At 43.6% G+C, this 20,640-nt stretch overlaps 1 protein-coding gene across 1 annotated transcript in view; it reads right to left on the reverse strand.

The window, feature by feature from the left end:
• Nucleotides 1–1,485: 1,485 nt before the first annotated feature.
• The window catches only part of ALX4 (ALX homeobox 4), an 88,523-nt gene continuing 69,368 nt past the window's right edge, over nucleotides 1,486–20,640 (reverse strand). Inside the window, exons 3-4 of the mRNA XM_061610826.1 lie at nucleotides 8,839–8,967; nucleotides 1,486–5,411 (exon numbers count right to left, since the gene is read on the reverse strand). Of these exons, the coding sequence (XP_061466810.1) occupies nucleotides 5,088–5,411; nucleotides 8,839–8,967 (453 nt within the window). The 3' untranslated portion in view covers nucleotides 1,486–5,087. The remainder of the gene's footprint in view (nucleotides 5,412–8,838; nucleotides 8,968–20,640) is intronic.

Consider the following 20,640-nt stretch of genomic DNA (forward strand, 5'->3'; position numbering starts at 1 on the left):
GTCGAAAGCAGTCAAAGGCTTTCATCTGTTCAGGCTAATTCTGTCCCAGTTCCCATTTGGGCTTAATTTTTTAATCCCAACTGTTTACTTTTTTGCTGTGTCAGTCAAAGCAGCAAAATAAACAAGATTTCTCAGAGGCTATATCTGCCTGATCATTTTTCAACCATTTCCAGGAAACTATCTTTTTTCACTGTTGTTTGTTTTCAGAGTGTTTTACAACGTACTGTGAAATCCTAGCATACAGAGACAAGGAACAGCCATTCAAAGAAGGAAAGGAAAGGAACGAATTATGGGAATATCCTGCCTCCTCCCCAAAAATTCATATAGGTTACATTCTATTGCTCTGGCCTGCAACTAATTGTACCAGAGGAAGGAGTGGAAGGTATGACCAGCCCCCCTCTCCCTCCAGTAAATTGCTTAGTCACTGTTCCATCCAAACAGCCCTTGTAGTTGTGGATTGACAATTGGAGATCAGCTGGTGGTATTCAGGGGACTGGATTTGGCCCTGGAACTTTTAGTTGCTGACCCCAGAGAGTCTCTGGAGTTCATCATTTATAGTCAACTCAGAGCAATACCTCAGTGACAAGAGGGACTCGACAGCGGGCTTCTGGTTTTAGCAACAGCTCCATTTTGGAATACAATGTCCAATTTTGTTCAAGGAATTTGTACACGTTGCATTGATGTTATGAATGGTTCAATGTATGGTCCAGAGCACTCCTCAAATTATCCTGAACCGTCTTCTAAAGTCTATGTTGCTGAGGTACAGTCCAAATGTACACTGGACCATTCACACACAAAACTGCTTTTGAGTTGACATCAGCATGTGACAAACAGATATCAAGAGAACCTAGTCTTATGCTAATCTCAAATACATTTCTGCACATTTCTAGTGCAAACAGACCTCACACATGATACCGTTGTACACTTCTTGCATGTATATGTGTACACTATGTAACCAATGAGCACAGCTAGGTTTGGCTACCTAGCTGTTCTGAAGCAGCAAAATGACTGTGTTTGTCTTAAGTCCTATTCATGCATTACTCATGTTCAGGGGTTCCCGCATTTACTTTGGAGTGGGGCCATACTTTTAGCCTCATCCCTGGCATTGTGTCTTCTTCCTGCAACAACTACATGTTGTGTCAGGTGTCTCAAATGTGTGGAAACCCTACACGTGAGTAGGAGCTTGTGTGTTTGGGTTTCTCTACAGACAACCACAAGCAACATGTGGTTGTTGTAGGAAGAAGACAAAACATCAGGGTCAGGGCTAAAAGCACAGTGCTGCTCCAGAGTAAATTCAGTAACATACTTTGCATGAATAACTCAAGAATAGCATTTAAGTCATACAGCAATATACTTGAAAGTCAGCATCCAACAAGATGGCCACTTGGGGAGCTACAGATTTAGCATCGAGAGCTAAGGCAGCAGCGTGAAAAACTAATGATGAGTTCTCCTCCCCTGCTCCACCCCACCCCCCACGCTTCCACAACTGAAAACTGAAATCACATTGGGCAGAATGTATGGACATCAGATCCTATCCACTACCCAAGAGATGGCAAGCGTAACTGTTTATACAATAAACGTACTTGCACAGGCAGCACATGCTCACACAAAATGTATTCTCCCAGGTATAAACACTTAGGAACACAAAAGCATAGTTAAGCATGGATAATATTACTTGCACACTCATACACACATCAGATGATATTCAATGTTTATCACCCTCAGAGTAGATCCATTGATTTCTGTGGGTCTACTGTCAATATGACCAACATTGGATATCACCCATTTTTTTCTTGCATGAAAGTTCCAGGTATAACTCTCAAGGGCACCCTTTCAGTGCAATTGCCCTCTTTATGAGAGGACAATCACCATTCAGGGGAGTGAGCCATATAAATGCCTGAAAAGTTATTATGGGACCTAGATTTCATAGCTTTAAAGAGTGGGGAGGGGAGAACAATAGCACTTATCCCCGATAATTAGTGTATATCACAACAAAGGTAAAGTTAGTACACATTTGTTGTGAGGAACTCAGATATCCCTTCTGAAGGTAGCACTTTTATTGGTGAGGTGGTGTGTTTTCTGAGCACTTGACCCACAAGGCATGATCCAAACATAGCTGAAACACTTTTAAGTTCAGGGATGTGCTTAGCACTGATATCAACATGAAAACACATTTTTTTTCTCTCGGCAGCTAACGCATTAATTGTTGTAAGAAGCATTGTAAAACGAAGTTCTTGAATTATCACAGACATGCATTGGATGGCACGTCACTAGGGACGAGCAAGAGAAGTCACACTCATGCACACACCCCTCACACAAGGAAAGGGATTTGGGCCTTTTTACTCTCGATGCCACTGGCAGACTGATTATTACAGCATATAAATGTGCAGAACTAGTGAAATGGCTGGAGACACAGATGCTCCTGTGGAATAATCACATGGCATAAGAAATGGGGGGGGGAGAGAGAAAACCGATGCCTTTCCCATCTCTACACGGTGTCCCTGATTCTTCTACCTCTGCTTCAGAAATAGGATACTTCCCATTTTTCCCCCAATCGGATTTTCCAGCACATTTTCCTTCTGAGAACCCATGTGCACTGGAGGCCAGGACGCCTTGCTGTCTATGAACTCATTCCTTCACTGAAATGATCAGCTGCATCCTCCCCGTTCCAGAATGGAGTATATGTAGTCATGATTCCAAAGCCACATGTGAGATAGAAAGCAGGTGTGTGCTTGTGCCCCAGGCATGACTGGGGCAGTCTTGCCTTTGCTCTGAGGCCCAAATAAAATCTTTGCGCCTGCATAGCAGGAAGAGAGATCAGCAGCTACCAAACCTAGTAAACACCTCTTAAAAACCAGACAGGCAATTTAAAGCTCTTTCTTTCTGTCTCTTCTCCGGTGGATGTGGCGCTGTGCTTAAGAAACCACAAAACCTAAACACTATTAAAAGTCAGCTTATTCATAGCTGAGTTGGACAGAATCTCAGTTTGACTCGATCCAAATCCTCTTTGATCCATCTATAAGGAAAGCAGCCACAGGGAAACTGGGAAGTTGCCATCATCTTCCTGATGAATGGGAGTGACAAGAGGTGGGCCTGTGTCTGGTGAAAGCAAAAGCATTCCAACCAAGGAAATAATCTCTAGCTTTATTTCTTCAAGACATGACTCTGGCAATCTTTATTCAGTGGGGAGGAACCGGTGTTTTAAGTAGGAACAACTGGAAGGGGACACCGGGAAGACAGTGTTTTGAGCTGGGCTGCTGATTGTGGCATTGTGTATATAGTTCCTTAATTAACGAAGGCACTTATTCTGGGAACCATGGAGACCTTCTGGTATTGGTCAGAAAGCTGTGCATGTAATAACAATATAGGACAAGAAAAACCATATACTTTGCCCTTCTTTAGAACTAGGCCAGTGCTTTTTTGATAAAAAAAATTGTTTTGAGGTGCCGGTACTCATATCTTGATGAAAGGGCTGTGGGTGCCAGCACAACACGCCTGCTATGGGAAGCAAAAAGGAGGTGCCAGTACTTTGTACCGGCGAGTACTGTCAGAAAAAAAGCCTTAGAGCTAACTATATCACCTGGATAGGAAGAGAAGGGTTATCTCTTTCTTGTTGACCAAACTCTTCTCCCACTTTTGTTTTTTTATTCAAGCTGGTAGTCAGGAGTCTTTTTAGAGTGCATTTATTGCTGGTAGCATCTCCCACAGTTCAATTGAGTTCTGTAGCACTGAAGCAGAAGGTGGATCAGGGCAGACGGACTGCAAGGGAGCAGAGTGGCCATGTTTCCTACTATACGGCAATTTTCTTGCTTCCTTTTTTACATTTATATACCACCCATCCATCGGTCCTCTGGGTGGTTCACAAATAGTTGGCTATTTGAAGGTCTCTCTCATTCTTTATCTTCAAACCAGACAAAGAAGGGAGAGGGAGAAGGGGACTTGAAGTTGTTGCCCCTAAACAGTTAGCACCTGGACAGCAGACCAAGGAGGCACATGGGTCACAATCTTCTTCATTATGGTGAGATAATGAAGTAGCATTTCTATTTAAATTATAGTAATTGTTTCTAAATTTGCAGCTGTACTATAAATTAGCACATGCACATTTTATGTAAATCTGTGCCCACTTTTGTCCTTTTTGGGGGGTGATGTTTCCTCTTGTTATATGCACAACCACCCTACAAGACCAACTAGTACAGGAGAGTGCACAAATATTGCTGCTTTGGAATGTGCCATTCTGATCGTCCTTTGCTTGCTGTTTGTATCAGCACAGGGTCCCTGTGTGGTTGGGTTGCCAAACTGCAACACAAAGATTGCCCTGTACTTTTATTATCTTTGCCAAATCAAGTGGAGGCACAGCCTTGGCTCCTTCTTTTCTTTTTACTTTCTGCCCCACCCCTGCCTGCTGTGGGGCACCCCTGGGGTCTTCTTGTCTTGGAAGGGGAGACAGCTGTTGCGTCTTTTTCCCGGTTCAGTTGCAGAGGCAATCTCTGGGTTGCAGCCTGGCATGTCTACTGTTATGGTTTGCAGGTGTTCTGTGAGTTGAATAAGCATGCCTTACACTCAGCACACGTGTGCACGCACAAACACTGGTCTGGCACTAGCCAACCACATTCCTCTGGCATTAAGTATTATAAACCTATCCATAGCGGTAGAATATGCAGTAGTAGAATATGGGAACCAAAAAACTGGGGAGTGTGGTTTGAGAGTTTCTTTGTTTTTAAGAGAAAGACAAATCTGGTGTCAGGGAAAGCAGGAGAGACAGAAGCATCCTTTTTCATTGGCAATCAGGACAATGACAGCATCAAGGAAACATGCCATGTGAACAGAAAACTCAACTTTGTCTGGGGCAGTAGAAACACCCATTATTTCCTTCTACGTGCCTGTTGTTGGGGACAAAAAAGCCCCTGCATGTTTAAAACACTCCAAATAAGGCAATGCACGTTATGTTGTTATATGTAGGGGAGCTAAAAGTGCTGCATTCAGATCTCTGACGAAGGCACTGGCTGCCTCAGGTGCAAGCGTGGATGGATCAGTTCAGTTGTCCCTGTTGGCTCTGTCAGTGTCTTGAGGGCAATGGCTGCACCTTGTCATGTTGCCCATGATATGGCAGCGCTGTGCTCCTTGGCTTTCATCCGCAGGGCTGCAATGCTGGAGGACTTGCGGTCAGGCTCACCGTTCAGCTCATACCCATTGATGCCGGGACTGATGCCTGCACCGCCAAAGAGGCTTCCCATGTGAGTCTGTCCCACGTGGCTGCCAGGACCAGAGACGCTCAGGAATTCAGAGACCCCTCCGGTCGTGTGGGGATGAGTGTGGGGAGACATGCAGGAAGGCACTGAGTCACAGGGCACTACACAGGCAGGCACGGGAGAGGCAGCACCACTGTTGCCAATCCAGGACGGATTCTGGATCTGAGATTGGGGTGGGGGTGGGAGGAGGAAAAGATCAGTTAAAGTACATTGGCTTATCCCATGGTTCTCAAAGTGCAAGCAACAGGCATCCCAAAAGAGGCGCAGAAAGGGAGAGATTGTCCAAGTACTAAGTGCTTTATAGAATCAAATCAATCCTTTCCCAAAGTAGCATGGGCTTCTGTGAAGGGTATGTATCATCCATTACATTGACTGATAGTGCTGATGGCCGTTGGTGTTCTTAGCTTTTTCTCAAGGTTTTTACTTCCTTGAGATCACTTCCACGGCAATCTTAAAACATGCCCCAGCCTTCTAATAAATTAGGCCAATTGTCTGACTAGCCCAGGACTCTCTGGCGTGACTGACAGCAACTCTGCCAGTTACAGCAGACAATCCTCGGCTAGTCAGACAGTTGGCGGATTCTTAGAGAGAGGTGTTCCCAGTTCGGCTATTTGGGATTCTTTAGCAGGAGATGCCTGGGGCATTTGCACACACCCCGTCTCTGAGCTTTCTCCCTGCCTCCTTTGGTTAGTGTGTGAGAGAAATCACAATAACAAAGAGTTTTGCAACTCCTGCTCAACAAGCACATTATCTGGGACCCTAAAACCAAAATAGTACAACCAAAGCAGGAGAGTGAAGAATGGCCTTTACCAGCAGGAGGCCCCTAAGTGGGAGGGGGGAGGTGTGTTGAAGGGGAGAGTGTGAGATGAAAGAATGCAACAGGAGAGGATCCAGATGGAGAGTGGGAAAATGCCTCTCTCTGAAAGGCCTGCATTCCACAGCCTTCCAGCACCATTCAGCTCTGGCTCCGCTCCTGACCTTTTACCTCTGGCAGACTACATATCTAGGGCAGGTAGTGGGGGAGGCAAGGCAGCAACGCTCAGCGGTGATGAAAGCATGGGCTGTAAAATGGCAAGGATAAAAATGCCATTATTTAAATGGAGGACTCTGACGCATTTAGAATACCATGTACAGTTCTGGTTGCCCCCATCCCCAAGAAGGATTCAGAAGAAAATCCAGTAAAAGGGCAACAGAAACAAACAAGGGATTGGAGCACCTTCCCCAACAGGAAAGGCTATAGAGCGGAGGCATCTTTAGTCTAGGGTTGGGTGGAGAGGGGACCACTCAGGACCACTAGAAGCCCTGTCTTTGTTTCTTAGAAATGTGTGTGGCTTGCAGCAAGTGGAGAGGAGAGGTTTAGCTCTTTCCTCCCCTGCCACTAATGGGAGCTTTCCTTTCTGGGCAAATAGCAGCTCAGAAGGAGGCGATTTCTTTTAGTCTAATAAACAGTGGACAGCTGGCATAGTGCAGCGGGGAGGACAGCCTGGCTAGGAGTCCAGAGTCTGTGAGTTCAAATCCCTGCTCGTGTCTCCTGGGTGTCAAGGGCCAGCTCAAGATCACCCCCACAGTGAGTGGCTCAGGGGTTATGTGCCCTGCCACCTGTGCAGCCGTGGGCAAGCTGCATAGTCCCAAGGAGCCCAGTTACCCCCCAGCTGGCAGTTGCGGACAAGGAAGGGGCTGGCTTGTGCAGCTGTGGCAAGCTGAGCAGGCCCTAGCCAGCTGGGGAGGACTAGCCTCAGAGGGAGGCAATGGTAAACCCCCTCTGAATACCACTTACCATGAAAACCCTATTCATAAGGTAGCCATAAGTCGGGATTGACTTGAAGTCAGTCCATTTCCATTTCAATAAACAGTGGAGAGGAAAAAGTTAAACTACCCCACTTGCTGCAATTCTGTCACTGCACTCGCTCCCCCTTCTTTTTTTAATAGACATGGTTTCTAGTTATGCATTAAGCATCACATCTAATTTTGCCCTTCAAAGATGGAGATGACTGATACAATTTGGAGGGAATACACAGAGGATAATTTTCCCCACCCTCTCCCATGATGGCTGAACCCAGGATCATCCAGTAACACAGACTAGGGATCGTTTCAGCACAGAGAGAAGGAAGTAATTCTTCACGATATTTCACTTATGGAATCCCCTGCCACAACATGTGCCACAATACATTAGGTTAGCTGGTTTTAAAAGCCAGGAATGGAAGGTATAGAAAGGGGGGAAGCAGTACAAAATATTACCCAGAGCTTCCTCCGGCTAAAAGCCAGAGATCTTCAGCACATAACTATCTGCTTTAAGTAACACCTCTGAAGTCACAGATCATTAAACTGACATGTCTGTACTACAAAAAGAAGATTGTTTGGAGAAAACTGGTCAACTAATACTTGACAGTTGGCACCATGTTAAACTTAGTTTCTGCTCTGCTTGGGGAAGTATCAGGGCTGATGAATGTTACACTTGGTAAGGGGATACCATGGACAGCATGGCATGTGATCCCCATGTCAGCTTGTTATAAACATCTACATCATCTCAATGAAAGCATCCTCACACCTGTTGGACATTCCTAGCAGAAGCCAGGTGAGTGCATCAGTTTTAGAGCAATGGTTTTCACAAATTCTAATTCAGGGCATTTACATTGTTTTGTCTGCTCCCGTGCATTGCTGAGGATTCAGGAGAATGTTCTAGGATGAACATATAGATCCCAGAGGTCACTGGCCAATCACATCGGGCCACCTGTTGCCTTGTGTGGACTGAGAACTCAGTCTTGAACACTGGCATTCAACTGGTGGGTTGGGACTCACTACTGGGTCGCAGACTGATCTATGATGGGTCACAACATTACCACTACCACCATATAAATATATGGGGGAGAATTAAGAAATGAGTTCCCAAATGCATGTTTGGGTTAAAAGTGGGTTCCAGGTCAGAAAACACAGAAATTCTAGAACACACCCAACATTATCCTGTTTGGCTGTGTATTAGAGGTCAAAGATCAGCAGTTGTGGACAAGCGTTTCTCAGGGAAGCTTCTCCACCATTATGGAACTTCTCATTTGAAAGAACCCCTGGTAAACCTCTAAGTCCAAGTTCTGCACATAGAATGTAGTAATACAATTCAGGCAGCTGGAGAATGAACAGGAAAGTAGAGTCTGGGAACAGGCTGAGACATCAGGTTTTTATGTTTCATATTTTCATTTCTAAGTTATTTAGCAAGGTTATTTCTTTGAGCAGATAGCTTTTCAAGGTGGACTGTTAGTAAACTGGCAACAGAGATGAAGCCTAATCATCTGCATGTTTACTCTGAAGTAACTCCTAATTAGTTCCATGGGACTTATTCCCAAGTAATGGGCACAGGATAGATGGCAGGTTTCCCAAACTGCTTCCAGATTCCTCCAGGGTATATAGCAAGCAAAGTACATGCCGTACATTGATTTTCTCCTATCTTTGAAATTTAAGGATGAAATTTACAGCTGTTACCTTGTTACCTTGGTCCATTGAACCTTGAATCACTTATCTCGTCCGACATATCCCAATTAGTTACAAGTAGAGCCTTTATGTTGAAGTGTCAAGCGTGCTGGTGTCAGACACTCACCTGGGCATAGTTCTCTGCTCGAGTTAGTAAGGGGAGCTCATAGGCTGTGGAGAAGTGGGTGCGAACTTGCTGCATTTGACCAAACCTCTCTCGCTTCCTCCATTTTGCCCGTCTGTTCTGAAACCAAACCTGAAGAGCAAAAGCACAAGAGGACAACACATCAGGACAGGAAGAAGGGAAAGAGGAACTCACTACTTCTATAACTGCTGGAGCTGAACAATTATGCTCCCCAAACCCCCAGAGTGGTAAGCAGTTCAAAAAAGGGATTTCTGCTTGCGTTGTCATTTTACAGTCATCCCATATTAGCCTCTGGCAAACAGGTTTTAGCATTGTTTCAAAAATTTACAAAACCTGTTTCAGCACAGGTGATAGTGGGACAAAATAAGTGTGTGAGTGCGTATGTGTACTAGGGGTGTCCACTGGCTCTGAGTGTGGGCTGAATAACAGGGTGAAATCGAGGTTATTCAGTGGCCTTCCCTTATCCTGGGTCAAAGCATGATGTCAATAATCCCTCCCCCAAGTCAAAATGCTCCCCTGCAAAGTTTTGTGTTGCTCTGTTTCTGTGCTCTTCTGTGCTGTATACTGTTCTACATTTTCCTGTGTATCTCTATGTTTCTTGAGGTCCATGAACTTTGCAAGAAATGAGGCTATCCAAAATGTTAACTGTGGAACACTGAAGAGCTCTGGATTATTTTTTGTTAACACCCAGCATTGGAGAATTTTTTTAAAAAAAAGTTTAAAACTTAGTTTCATTTAAAAAAAAAAATCCACATACAAAAAACAAACAACCCAAAGCTCTTCAGAATTCCACAGGCAGTATTCTAGATCACATTGTAAGGCCTACTGCAGAGGACACAAACAACTACCAGAAAGGCCACTGTTGTAAAGTTTTAAAAAATGTATAAGCACTCATCCACATCGTAATGATTTTAAGGTAAGAAAGAGACAACCCCCTGCTCACTCCACCTCATAAGGGATTGTGGAAGAAAGTGAATCCCTTTCACTTCCAACAGAAAACCTGTTTGTCTACAATTTAGCATGTTTAATCTACTCGGGGGGGGGGTGTCCTGTGCCTGCAAATTTCATCCACTTTAGCCAAAAAGGAAAAATGTTACAGTCATTTTTAGATTCCTCAACATAGTGAATGGAGAAACATAGAATTTAATTTTATACAGAGCAGGTCAGAACTTGAAACACAGATAAAAGCAGAAAGAGCACAAAGCGACTCAGAAACCAGTCAGATTCTTTTTAAAAAAATACATAGATACAGATACAAGGTGAGTCTTGGGGCCTGTGCACATCCCTAATGTACATACCTTTCTAAAGAGAAAAAACACTTTCAGACAATTGTGAACTCTCTAAAAATAGGTTGTCTCCAGCTTTTGATGAGAATGACAGCGAGGAGCACCAAACTAAGGAAACACCTTCTTAGAGTGGCAACACTAATTTCAGTACTATAACCTTCTGTGCAGAATCTTTAAAGTTGCTAGCAAGGAGGCAGAGAAGCCAATTTAGCCAGTCTTTCACTATGAAACCTAAATCGCACATTTGGTTGATTATCTCAACAGAATTACACATATATGTTTTTGTTTGAGCTATATCTGTACTTTGCTTGGACACCTTCAGTTAATTTGAACCCTAATGTAACTATATTGAACAAAACCACACAGTCATCTGTTTTAGCTGTTTCTCTGTGTTCTGGTCCTTATTTATGGTATAAGAGCTTCTTTGTCTTAAAGTGACAGACACACTTTCTAAATCATATCTCTATAAAAGGTCACGAAAACACACATTTGTCTATTTGAGTTTTCAGACAACTTCCTTACTATTAATATTACTGTACATATTTCTAAGAGTTGCTGCAGCAAAATGCTAAGAGACTAAGCTACAAATCAGGAAGTTCCCTGTTTGAATCTGCTATCATCACCTCACTAGCCACTTTCAGCTTCAGTCTTCAGATCTGCAATATGGGAATAATCATACTGACTGACCTTACAGAAGTTTACAGCTAGATAAAGCACGTGAAGTACTTTGAACACCTGAGAGGGCTGTACAATTGCCAAGTATTATTACCATGTCCTACTACATATAATCAGTAGCAGTCGGTAGGGCGGCACTATTCACCTGATGTCCCATTGCTGTAGCAGACCATGTGGGTGAGGGGGCGAGGCAATGGCGAGGTTGATGTGGTACCAATGCTCCCGCAGGATCATCAGACTAGCTCCACCAGTGTGTCTGCACTATGCCAACCTCTTGCTGCCTTGCCTCTCCCCCTCCCAGTACGCCATAGTGATGGCGGTGAAGGGAGGTCAGGTAAGCAGCATTGCACCGCACCACTGTCTGCTACTGCATATAATACATGACTATGTTGTTCGTATGAGCCAGGGCTAGTGAGTTTCAAACTCTGATTGGGGAATGCTGGGACTCCTTGAAAGCTTATCAATGAGAAATCAGTAAAGGTAGAAAATATCTATGAAAGATAGCTGATTTGCCACTACTGATCTTCCCCTGCAATGCAGCGCCATAAAAGATGATCAAGAGTGCTCTAGGGCATATCTTCAGTTCGTAAAGAGCAATGGGGAACTTTGATGCCCCTGTTTGCTTTGATCATGAAAGTCCCAACAGACATAACCAATGCCATTTGCTGAGCTGTCCAAGACACTGTGCTGCCTGAGAAGGAGCAGGAAATGGTACTCTTCTCCCCAGTACACAAAAGTGCATACTACCTAAAGCCAGACAAGTTAATGTGGCACCTGAGGCAGAAAATCCCCCAAGTATCTCCCCATCCATTGCAGTAAAAAAATATGATACACTAAATAATAAACAATTTGTTGCCCTTTCATGATACCAAAACTCAGTTGCCTGAGGTGGCCAACATCTCACTCTGCCCAATGGTCCTGGCCATTTGTGGACCGCGTAAATGCCATTGCATATGTCTCAGATATCCTGCTGGAGTTCTGTGGCAAATTCTGTGCCAGGTGACTCAGCAACGGAGTTGATCTGGAAAGGGTTCCCTGAAGGCAGCAAGTTTGGAATACTGATCCATCTCTGAGGCCTTTTGCAGGGTATGCAAAGCAAAGCAATCTTATGCAGGTTTACTCAGAAGTGAATTACAGTTGCAGTTACTCCCAGGCTGCATAGGACTGCAACCTTAATTCATTAAATGTTTTGCATAATATGCATACTGTTATTAGGAGGTGTGGAATTAATAGCCCTAGAGCATTTAGGGCTCCCAAACCTTTTTCTCCATGGACCACTAGAAATGGCTGTGGGACTTGGTGGCTTACTTAATGGTTTTTCTGCCTGTTATAGCAATTGCAATGTGCTGTGTTAGATGCTATATGATTTTTAATTGTACTTTTACAGACATGCTGCAGACCACCTGAATGACCACAGTTTGGAAACCCCTACTCTAGAGAAACCAGTAAGCACTGTTAACAGTTCAGGCAACATCAATATAAGCTCTTCTACTGAATTCAGCTACCAACACACTGACAGGATGCTTTAGGTTTCTTTGGACACACTCTAGTCTCTAACAAGAGATGTGACTTGTTTCTGCTGGCACCATGAAGGCCGGGGTAGGAGGCAGATAGATGAAAGCAGGAATTTGTATCTTTTTAAAGCATTGGCCCTAGCATGGGGTGGGGAGTGTCATCGGGGCTCCACTTCAGGCAGTCTCAACCCCAAATGAAGAGTTGCGCCCTCTGAAAGAAAACAGAAAGAAAAAAAGTCCTAACTGTATTCCTAGGCATGTCTACTTAGAACCAAGTCCTGCTCAGTTCAATGAGATTTACTGCCAGGAAAATGTACATACGTTTGCAGTCTCAGTGACTGTTGTTTTCACAGATACATTTATGGTAGTATTCTGGTATAGCTGTCATTCACCTGTTAATTTTTACCTTGAAACTTAGAGATTCTGAGTCCCTCTAAATTTTCTGAGAGCATGAAAAGAGAATTCTGTGCTTTTTGTCTCTTTCTCCATCAGTCCCTTCACTCACTTTCTTCCTTTGCGCCTGCTGTGAGGAAAAAATATCTTCAAACCTCCACCAGCACATACTCTTTTTGGCTCCCGTGATGTCGGAGCCCCAAAGTCCATTGGGCCAGGGCGCTGGAGGTTTCCATGGTGGAAAGGAGGGGGGATATCCAATACTAGATATCCCTTTCCAGTGTTGGAGCTCCATCACTATTGAGCCTGAGATACCCTCCCAGGGACCAGTCTTATGCACTTACCTGGAAGCAAGTCCCAGTGAAGTACTCACTTCTGCATCTTACTTCTGAATAAACATCTGTAGGATCACGCTGTTAAGCTCTTTATTCTTGTATCACACACACAGTGCAACATACTGAATGTACAACCCACTCTGAGAACACTTGGTGAAGGTCAGGATTATAAATTGAAATTGAAATTATTATTATATTATTTAAATATTTCATCTGTTCAGTCTAGAAAAGGCCTACTGATTTCAAAAATCTGAAAATGTTTCAGTTCACAAGATGTTTGATAGTTGAAAGATAGTTGGTTTTAGCAGCTTTGAAAGTGTTATTTTTGAGGTTCTTTTGAAATGTATTTTAAATTGTTTTAAATTCTCTCTGTATATTTTAACTGAGATGTTGTATGGCTGCCCTGGACTTATTTGGGAGGAAAGGTGGGATAAAAAGGTAACTAAGAATATAAGCAGTGCACTGCAAGACCAGGCTAGGCCAACCCAGCCCAGCAACCTCTGCAAGAATAACAGCAATCATGAGCTGTTGGGTGGTCCATGGAAACTAGCATGTTTAACTGTCTGCTAAATCTTGATCTAAGAGACCAGATACAAAGGAAAGAGGTGAAAAGAAATGGCAGAGGAAGTTCAGTGTTAAGTGAGTAAAGCAAGGAGTCTTGAAACAGGTATTTAGATACACCAATGGAAGGAGCCAATGGATGCTAGGCATTCCAGTGACAGAGAACAGTGAGATACAAGGAGACCAGTTGAGGACTGTGGGATTGAAGTCTACCCAGCAGAGGAATGAAGACAGTTCGATGGGAAAGGGAGAAGGGGAGACAAAAAAATAGCAATAGATGAAGATGTCTGGTTTTAGCAGCTTTTAGCAGGGTTGAGAAACCTGTGGCCTTCCAGATGTTGTTGGACTCTAACTCCCATCAGCTCCAGATGGCATGGGATGGGAATGGTGAGAATAAAATCTAACAACATCTGGTGGGCCACAGGTTCCCCACCCTTGTCCTACATGCTGATTTCCCACTGTTTATGCAACCAATTACATAGCATCTATACAAGCTTTGAAAATCATTGTACAATCCATGCATTCTGAGTATTTTTACATGAAAATGCTTTTGTTGCAGGAAATGGAATGATGATGATGTATATCCTGCCCTTTCTCCCAAAAGAAGCCCAAATGTGTAAAGTAGGCTATAACTGCAGATGAGAGACAGTGACATGCCCAAGAGAGACTACCTAATGAGTTTTCATACAGTTGAATCATCAGGATTCACTGTAGATTCCTGATAAAGTCAGACTTTAAAGAGGACCACCTATGTTGATAGCCAGAGTTCAGTTACTCTGTAGCCACTGATCGAATACCAGGGAATAATATAAAAAACTACAAGATCCTGTACTTAGCATCCAAAGCACTAATAATTGCTAGACCATTACCCATGCCTGTTATGTTCAAGCAGAAGGTGAAATAATTCCTAAAAAATTATCTCTTAATCAGATTTTAGCTTTTTCAGGACATCTGCCGACTTTCCAGGCTACAAGACAAAAACAGAACAAATGTTCCAAATGAACATTTCTACAGGCAACATTACAATCTGGTTTACCTTAACAGTATTTGGCTCACCTGCATCCCTCATCAAATTCCCCTCAAATAAAACTGCAGGGAGGATTGAATATCACAGCTAATATATACAATTATTTAAAGTAGGCTCACAATTGAATTGATTCTACTACAGTAGTTTGCTAGGGTGTCCTCTGCTTGTGTTCATATAAATGCTTTCACGTTTTGCTACAGGTTAACTATGTTTTAATTCAATTTTAACTGTCATTTGATGAAATTTTTCTTGTCACTCTATGCTTCTCAAGAAGCAGACTAGTGAGAGTGGATGGCAATTTTCTTTCTTGCCTTTCCACTTTTCTTCTGTTCTCACAATCCCTCCCCCTCTCCTTAGAGTCTGACTTCCCTTGTAAACTGCTGGAGTCAGTCTTGCCAGCATCTCACTTTGATCTTTGAGAAGAGATTTCTCTCTGTCTGCTTAGGGCTGGCAAGGAGCATCTCAGTGACCTGGAGGTTTCCTCTCCATGTGGCTCCAGGATGGTTTTTATCTCATGCAAGCAGCAGCAGCAGCAGAAGCAGCAGCAACAAGGCAATCACTCATTTATGTGAAATGACTAGAACTGTGTCTGCCAGCTGCAGCCTTTTGAGTTAGGACAGTTATTTTTGCTGACCCGCAATGTGTGCAAAAGATGACAATCCCCAGTGGTGCAGTCAGATCGCTTTAGACTCTGGATTTAATGGTCTTATAGGGGGATCCACTTTTAGATGAGAATGTCTTTTACTTCACTGGCTTCAAAATGTGGGAAGCCAGCCCTTCTGCTTTTGGGGGACTTCCTGCTCATTCTGTTGGGTAGGGGCCTGGGCTTCTGCCCCAAAATCTTGACTTAATAGTACCACTGCGGCAATCCCTACTAGTTAAAGGGAACCCTCTACAGAGAATGCAGAAGCACAGCGTGTGCATGTCGGGAGGGGTCAAGAGACAGACTTGGCTACATCGTTGTTGATGCAAAAATGTGCACTGGGAAAACAGAACTGCAATGGGACTGGCGGTATCTATCACCCTCTATCAGTCTGCTTTGCCTTCACCACACACTGACATTATCCCTCCCATAGGCAGTCCAGCTGGCAGCCAGTCACAGGCTTGGTCAGCCCGATATATCTTTGATCTGCAGATGCAGAGTCCACAATGGTGACCCTGCTGTGAGTAGAGGAGTGGATAGCAGGTAGAGAGGGTGCCGCAAGTTGCAAGCAGAACATGTGCTACGCACATGTGTCCACCTCATACATGGCAATCACATTTCTTTCTGTCAGTGTTAAACATTCACAATGGTACTCGTGAATATGCATGATGTGCACCATGTAACAGTTCTAGAACATCCAGGAGTGCCCCCAGGCAAGGAGAAAACTTGACAGATGATTTCTAAGGGGAGGATTGTAATGGCAATGTGTGTCAAAGCCCAGATATCAAGGCAATTTTCATATTTGCAGGTAAAAGCCTCCAGAGGAATAAAGCTGACCCCAGACCATTGAATGAGTTGATCTGAGAGGGAACCAAGATTTTGTTTTACATTTCTGAATGAACAGGCATTTTAGGAGTCATCATTTTGATTCACAGACTTCTGAGAAAGTAGAACAGTGGTTCATGCAGGGCAGAAATCCAAGGCCTCAGCAGAATGAGAAGGAGAGACTTCAAGTGCAGCAGGGCTGTTGGCTCACTGTATTTGAAGTAAGTGAAGTAATACATATTGTTATCTAAACAGGACTCCCCCTGTTAAGACTATTAAGTCTAGAGTCTAAAATTACCTGAGTTATTTAATTCTGCCGCTCTGCCAGGCAGAACCTCTCTCCAACTCGTTGCTTACTGTTAGGACCAGTGGATCTTCAAAGACTTGAAAGTACATGCCCTGCACTTGTCTTATTGTGCACAAATACCTTGATGTAGAATTGCTGTGCCTGCAGGGGGCAGGAGAAACAGCTAGTACGTTAGGGCCAATTTGTTCAGGTTTTTGAACTACAGTAAAATTTGATTGCTTTGTTGGGGTTTTTTTGCTGTATTTCAGAACTTTTTTTTAACTCCACAGATCTCAAAAAAGTTAAAAAAAAAAAAGGAGCCTGGCCTTCCTAGTAGCCTCTAATGCAGTCTTTCCCAACTAGTGGGCCTCCAGATGTTGTTGGACCACAACTCCCATCAGCCTCAGCCAGCATTGCCAATGGTCAGGAAAGATGGGAATTGTGGTCCAACAACATCTGGAGGCACACTGGTTGGGAAAGGCTGCTCTAATGCCTTGGTGCGGTGAGTCCACAAAGCACCCTCTGGCATGGGCTGCTGTCCTCAGATTTCACAGATTATCTGATGGTGGAGGCATTATCTGCTGGTAGAAGCAAGTTGGGCTGGATCCTTAGAGGACTCAAGGCCTTGGCACATGGCTGATGACATCATTAAGTGGTTGCTAGAGCCTTGAGGCCTTCAAGCCAGAGGTCTGATCTATGATTTTATTTTACCAGATCAGTTACAGATCAGACTGGGTAGAGTTTGCTCATCCTTTTTGCCAGTGCCACTGGAAGCTGGTCCACTAGGGCAAATGGAGTGCTGCTCAACCAACCTCAGCCAGCTCCCACCTGTCTGCCTTCTTAATTACAACCAGTCAAGAGGTGGCTCTACCTCTCATTGGCTGTGGCTCCACTTACTGGTTGGTCACCTTGCCATCAGGCCTTCCAGTCCCAAAGGGCACCAGCCATCACTACCAACAGCAGCTAGTTCACAACTAGTGGGGTTAGGTTTGAATTCCAGGACAAGCAGAAGGGCATCACTTGTGCCCTTTTGTGCTTCAGCCTTTACCTTGTTCCCCACATGCTCCAAGAGTGGAATATTCTTTATGCCACAAGTCACTTCCCTTATTGCTTATTCATGTCTCATCCTACATTGCCAGGTCATGACATTTTACCATGCACCACATTGAGTTTTTAAAGTCACAGTGAAGAACAGCATGAAACCTTAGGCTAACAATAAAAACAAACAGATTTCTGATTCTAAATGTTTTTTAAACTAAACAATAGCTGATATGCAGAAATGAACCCATTTGCTGATCACTGAGCTAAAACACCCACAACATCTGGGTGGGGGGGGGGCTAACTAGAACCATTTGAGAACAATGTGGTAGCAACCTTACTACCTCTTAGCTCCAGAAAAACCTTTAAAGCATGATATAATGAAATGCAAATGTTCACAAACTGTGTAGAAATGCTCAGATTAACAGATTACAACACTTATTATACAGATAAATATCTTAACCACAACTACTTGTAGGATACTATTTTTTTATAACCTAAGCTATTCCTCTCATTTATTAATACATTCCTTTTAAATAAACACACTGTTCAGTTCTTTATTTTCCAGAAAACATGAGAATGACTACTATGTGTTTATGAGACGGAGTGGAAAAAGAACCCTGAAGAATTCTAATGGCAAAAGGCTCAAAGTGGTGTTTTCTCTGCAGTATTTTGATAACCATTAATGATGTTTCTTTTGACAAATATAGAAAATCCAATTCGTTCCACCAGAAGCAATGAATATTAAAACATGCGGTGTTGGTAACTTTCACTTCTATATTAATTGTGACCTAGGTATCCATGGGCAGAATTTTAATATATTTGCTCTTCCAGTTTAAGCCTCTACTTTGTTTGTATGAAAATAGAAATGGATTGCCTTCAAGTCGATCCCGACTTATGGCGACCCTATGAATAGGGTTTTCATGGTAAGTGGTATTTAGAGGGGGTTTACCATTGCCTCCCTCTGAGGCTAGTCCTCCCCAGCTGGCTAGGGCCTGCTCAGCTTGCCACAGCTGCACAAGCCAGCCCCTTCCTTGTGCGCAACTGCCAGCTGGGGGGCAACTGGGCTCCTTGGGACTATGCAGCTTGCCCACGGCTGTGCAGGTGGCAGGGCACATAACCCCTGAGCCACTCACTGTGGGGGTGATCTTGAGCTGGCCCTTTATACCCAGGAGGCACGAGTGGGAATTTGAACTCACAGACTCTGGACTCTCAGCCAGGCTCTCCTCCCCACTGCGCTATACCAGCTGTACTTTGTCTGTATAGACCTTAACATTTCTTTAGATGACTAGTGGGGGCATGGCATTCACAGAAAACGGCCAGGAAAACCCTGCACTATTAGCACCTACATGTGCTGAGTCAATCATGATGCTTATCTTCCAGGCCAACTGGGCACATTACAAACCATTGTGCCATTGAGATGCCAGCCACCTGCCACTTTAATTTTCCCAGAGGTCCTTGATTTAGTTTTAAGCTACACAAAAACAGCAGTTCTTGCAACCAGATTGCAGGTAGGATGGAGGACCTCCAAATACAGTGCACTGGACTCAGAAAGCCCTGTTAGAATCCCATATCTCAAAGTAAGGCCTGACAGCCAGAGTTTGTTTTTCACCTCTGAAAGTCAGTGTCAAATTTGCATCTATACTATGAATTAGCATATGCACATTATATGCAAATTTGTGTCATGGGCCTGTGCCCCAACTCTTTTAAGATGCAAGTAGGCATATTTTTCCATTCCACCCTGTATTCATCACATGCAGCACTATTAACATTCCACTGCAGTTTGTCTTGCACCATGTTTTTCATCTCCCTTTAGACTCTGGGGAAATTATGTAACTTACATAAAGTACGCAAAATTAACTACATAAATTATGTAAGCTACATTGTCATTATGTTATTCCACCCCATTCATTTCAATGCAAAGGAAACACAATGCAAGTGGGGGGAGAGATGTAATCAATTCCATATCATTTGTGGACTGAAAGCAACAGCAGCAGCTAATATCAAGCATATTTGCTGGGTTGATTTCTATTCCAGACATGGGATGAAAAAGCGAACATTGGCAATTCCTACTCCTGTTTTTGTTTTTGTTGGAATTCTCTTGACATCCCTATCTCCAAAAAGGCCAAAAGGGGGGAACCTGAGAACTACAGACCAATCACTGGGCATCAATCCCTGGGAAAATTCTGGAGCAGATTATAAAAGTGGTCAGTCTGTAAGCACCTTGAAAGCAATGCAGTGATTACTAGAAGCCAACATGGATTTGTCAAGAACAAATCCTGCCAGTCTAATCTTATCTCATTTTATGATCAGGTAACCTCCCTGGTAGACTGTGGGAATGCTTTGAACATAATATATCTTGACTTCAGCAAAGCTTTTGACAGAGTGCCCCATGATACTCTGATTAGCTGGCTAAATGTGGGCTGGATGGAACAACTATCAGGTAGACCCACAGTTGGCTACTGAATAGTACTCAAAGAGCGCTTATCAGTGATTCCTTCTCAAACTGAGGGAAGGTAACGAGTGGGGTACCACAGGGCTCAGTTCTGGGCCCAGTGCTCTTCAACATTTTTATTAATGACTGGGATGAGGAGGTGCAGAGAATGCTTACTGAATTTGCAGATGACACCAAATTGGGAGGAGTAGCTAATACCCTGGAAGACATAAACAAAATTCAAAGGGATCTTGATTGGCTGGAGCACTGTGCTGAAAACAACAGAATGAAACTTAAGGATAAGTGCAAAGTTCTACACCTGGGGAAAAAGAACCAGATGCACAGTTATACAGATGGGGGATATTTGGCTCAGCAATATTAAGTGCAAGAAGAAATTGATGTTGATCACAAGCTGAACATGAGCCAACACAGTGCAATGTGCCTCCAGAAAAGGCAAATGCTATTTTAGACTGCATTAACAGAAGTATAGTTTCCAAATCGCATGAAGTCCTCATTCCCCTCTGTTTGGCACTGGTTAGGCCTCATCTTGAATACTGCATCCAGTTCTGGACACTGCACTTTAAGAAGGATGCAGACAAACTAGAACAGGTTCAGGGAAAGGTAGTGAGAATGATCAGGGGACTGGAAACAAAACCCTGTGAAGAGAGACTGAAAGAACTGGCCTTGAGAAGAGAAGACTGAGGTGAGATAGCACTCTTAAAGTACTTGAAAGGGTGTCACATAGAGAAGGGCCAGGATCTATTCTT

This window comes from Rhineura floridana, chromosome 2 (genome assembly GCF_030035675.1).
Source record: "Rhineura floridana isolate rRhiFlo1 chromosome 2, rRhiFlo1.hap2, whole genome shotgun sequence".
NCBI classification, from domain to species: domain Eukaryota; kingdom Metazoa; phylum Chordata; class Lepidosauria; order Squamata; family Rhineuridae; genus Rhineura; species Rhineura floridana.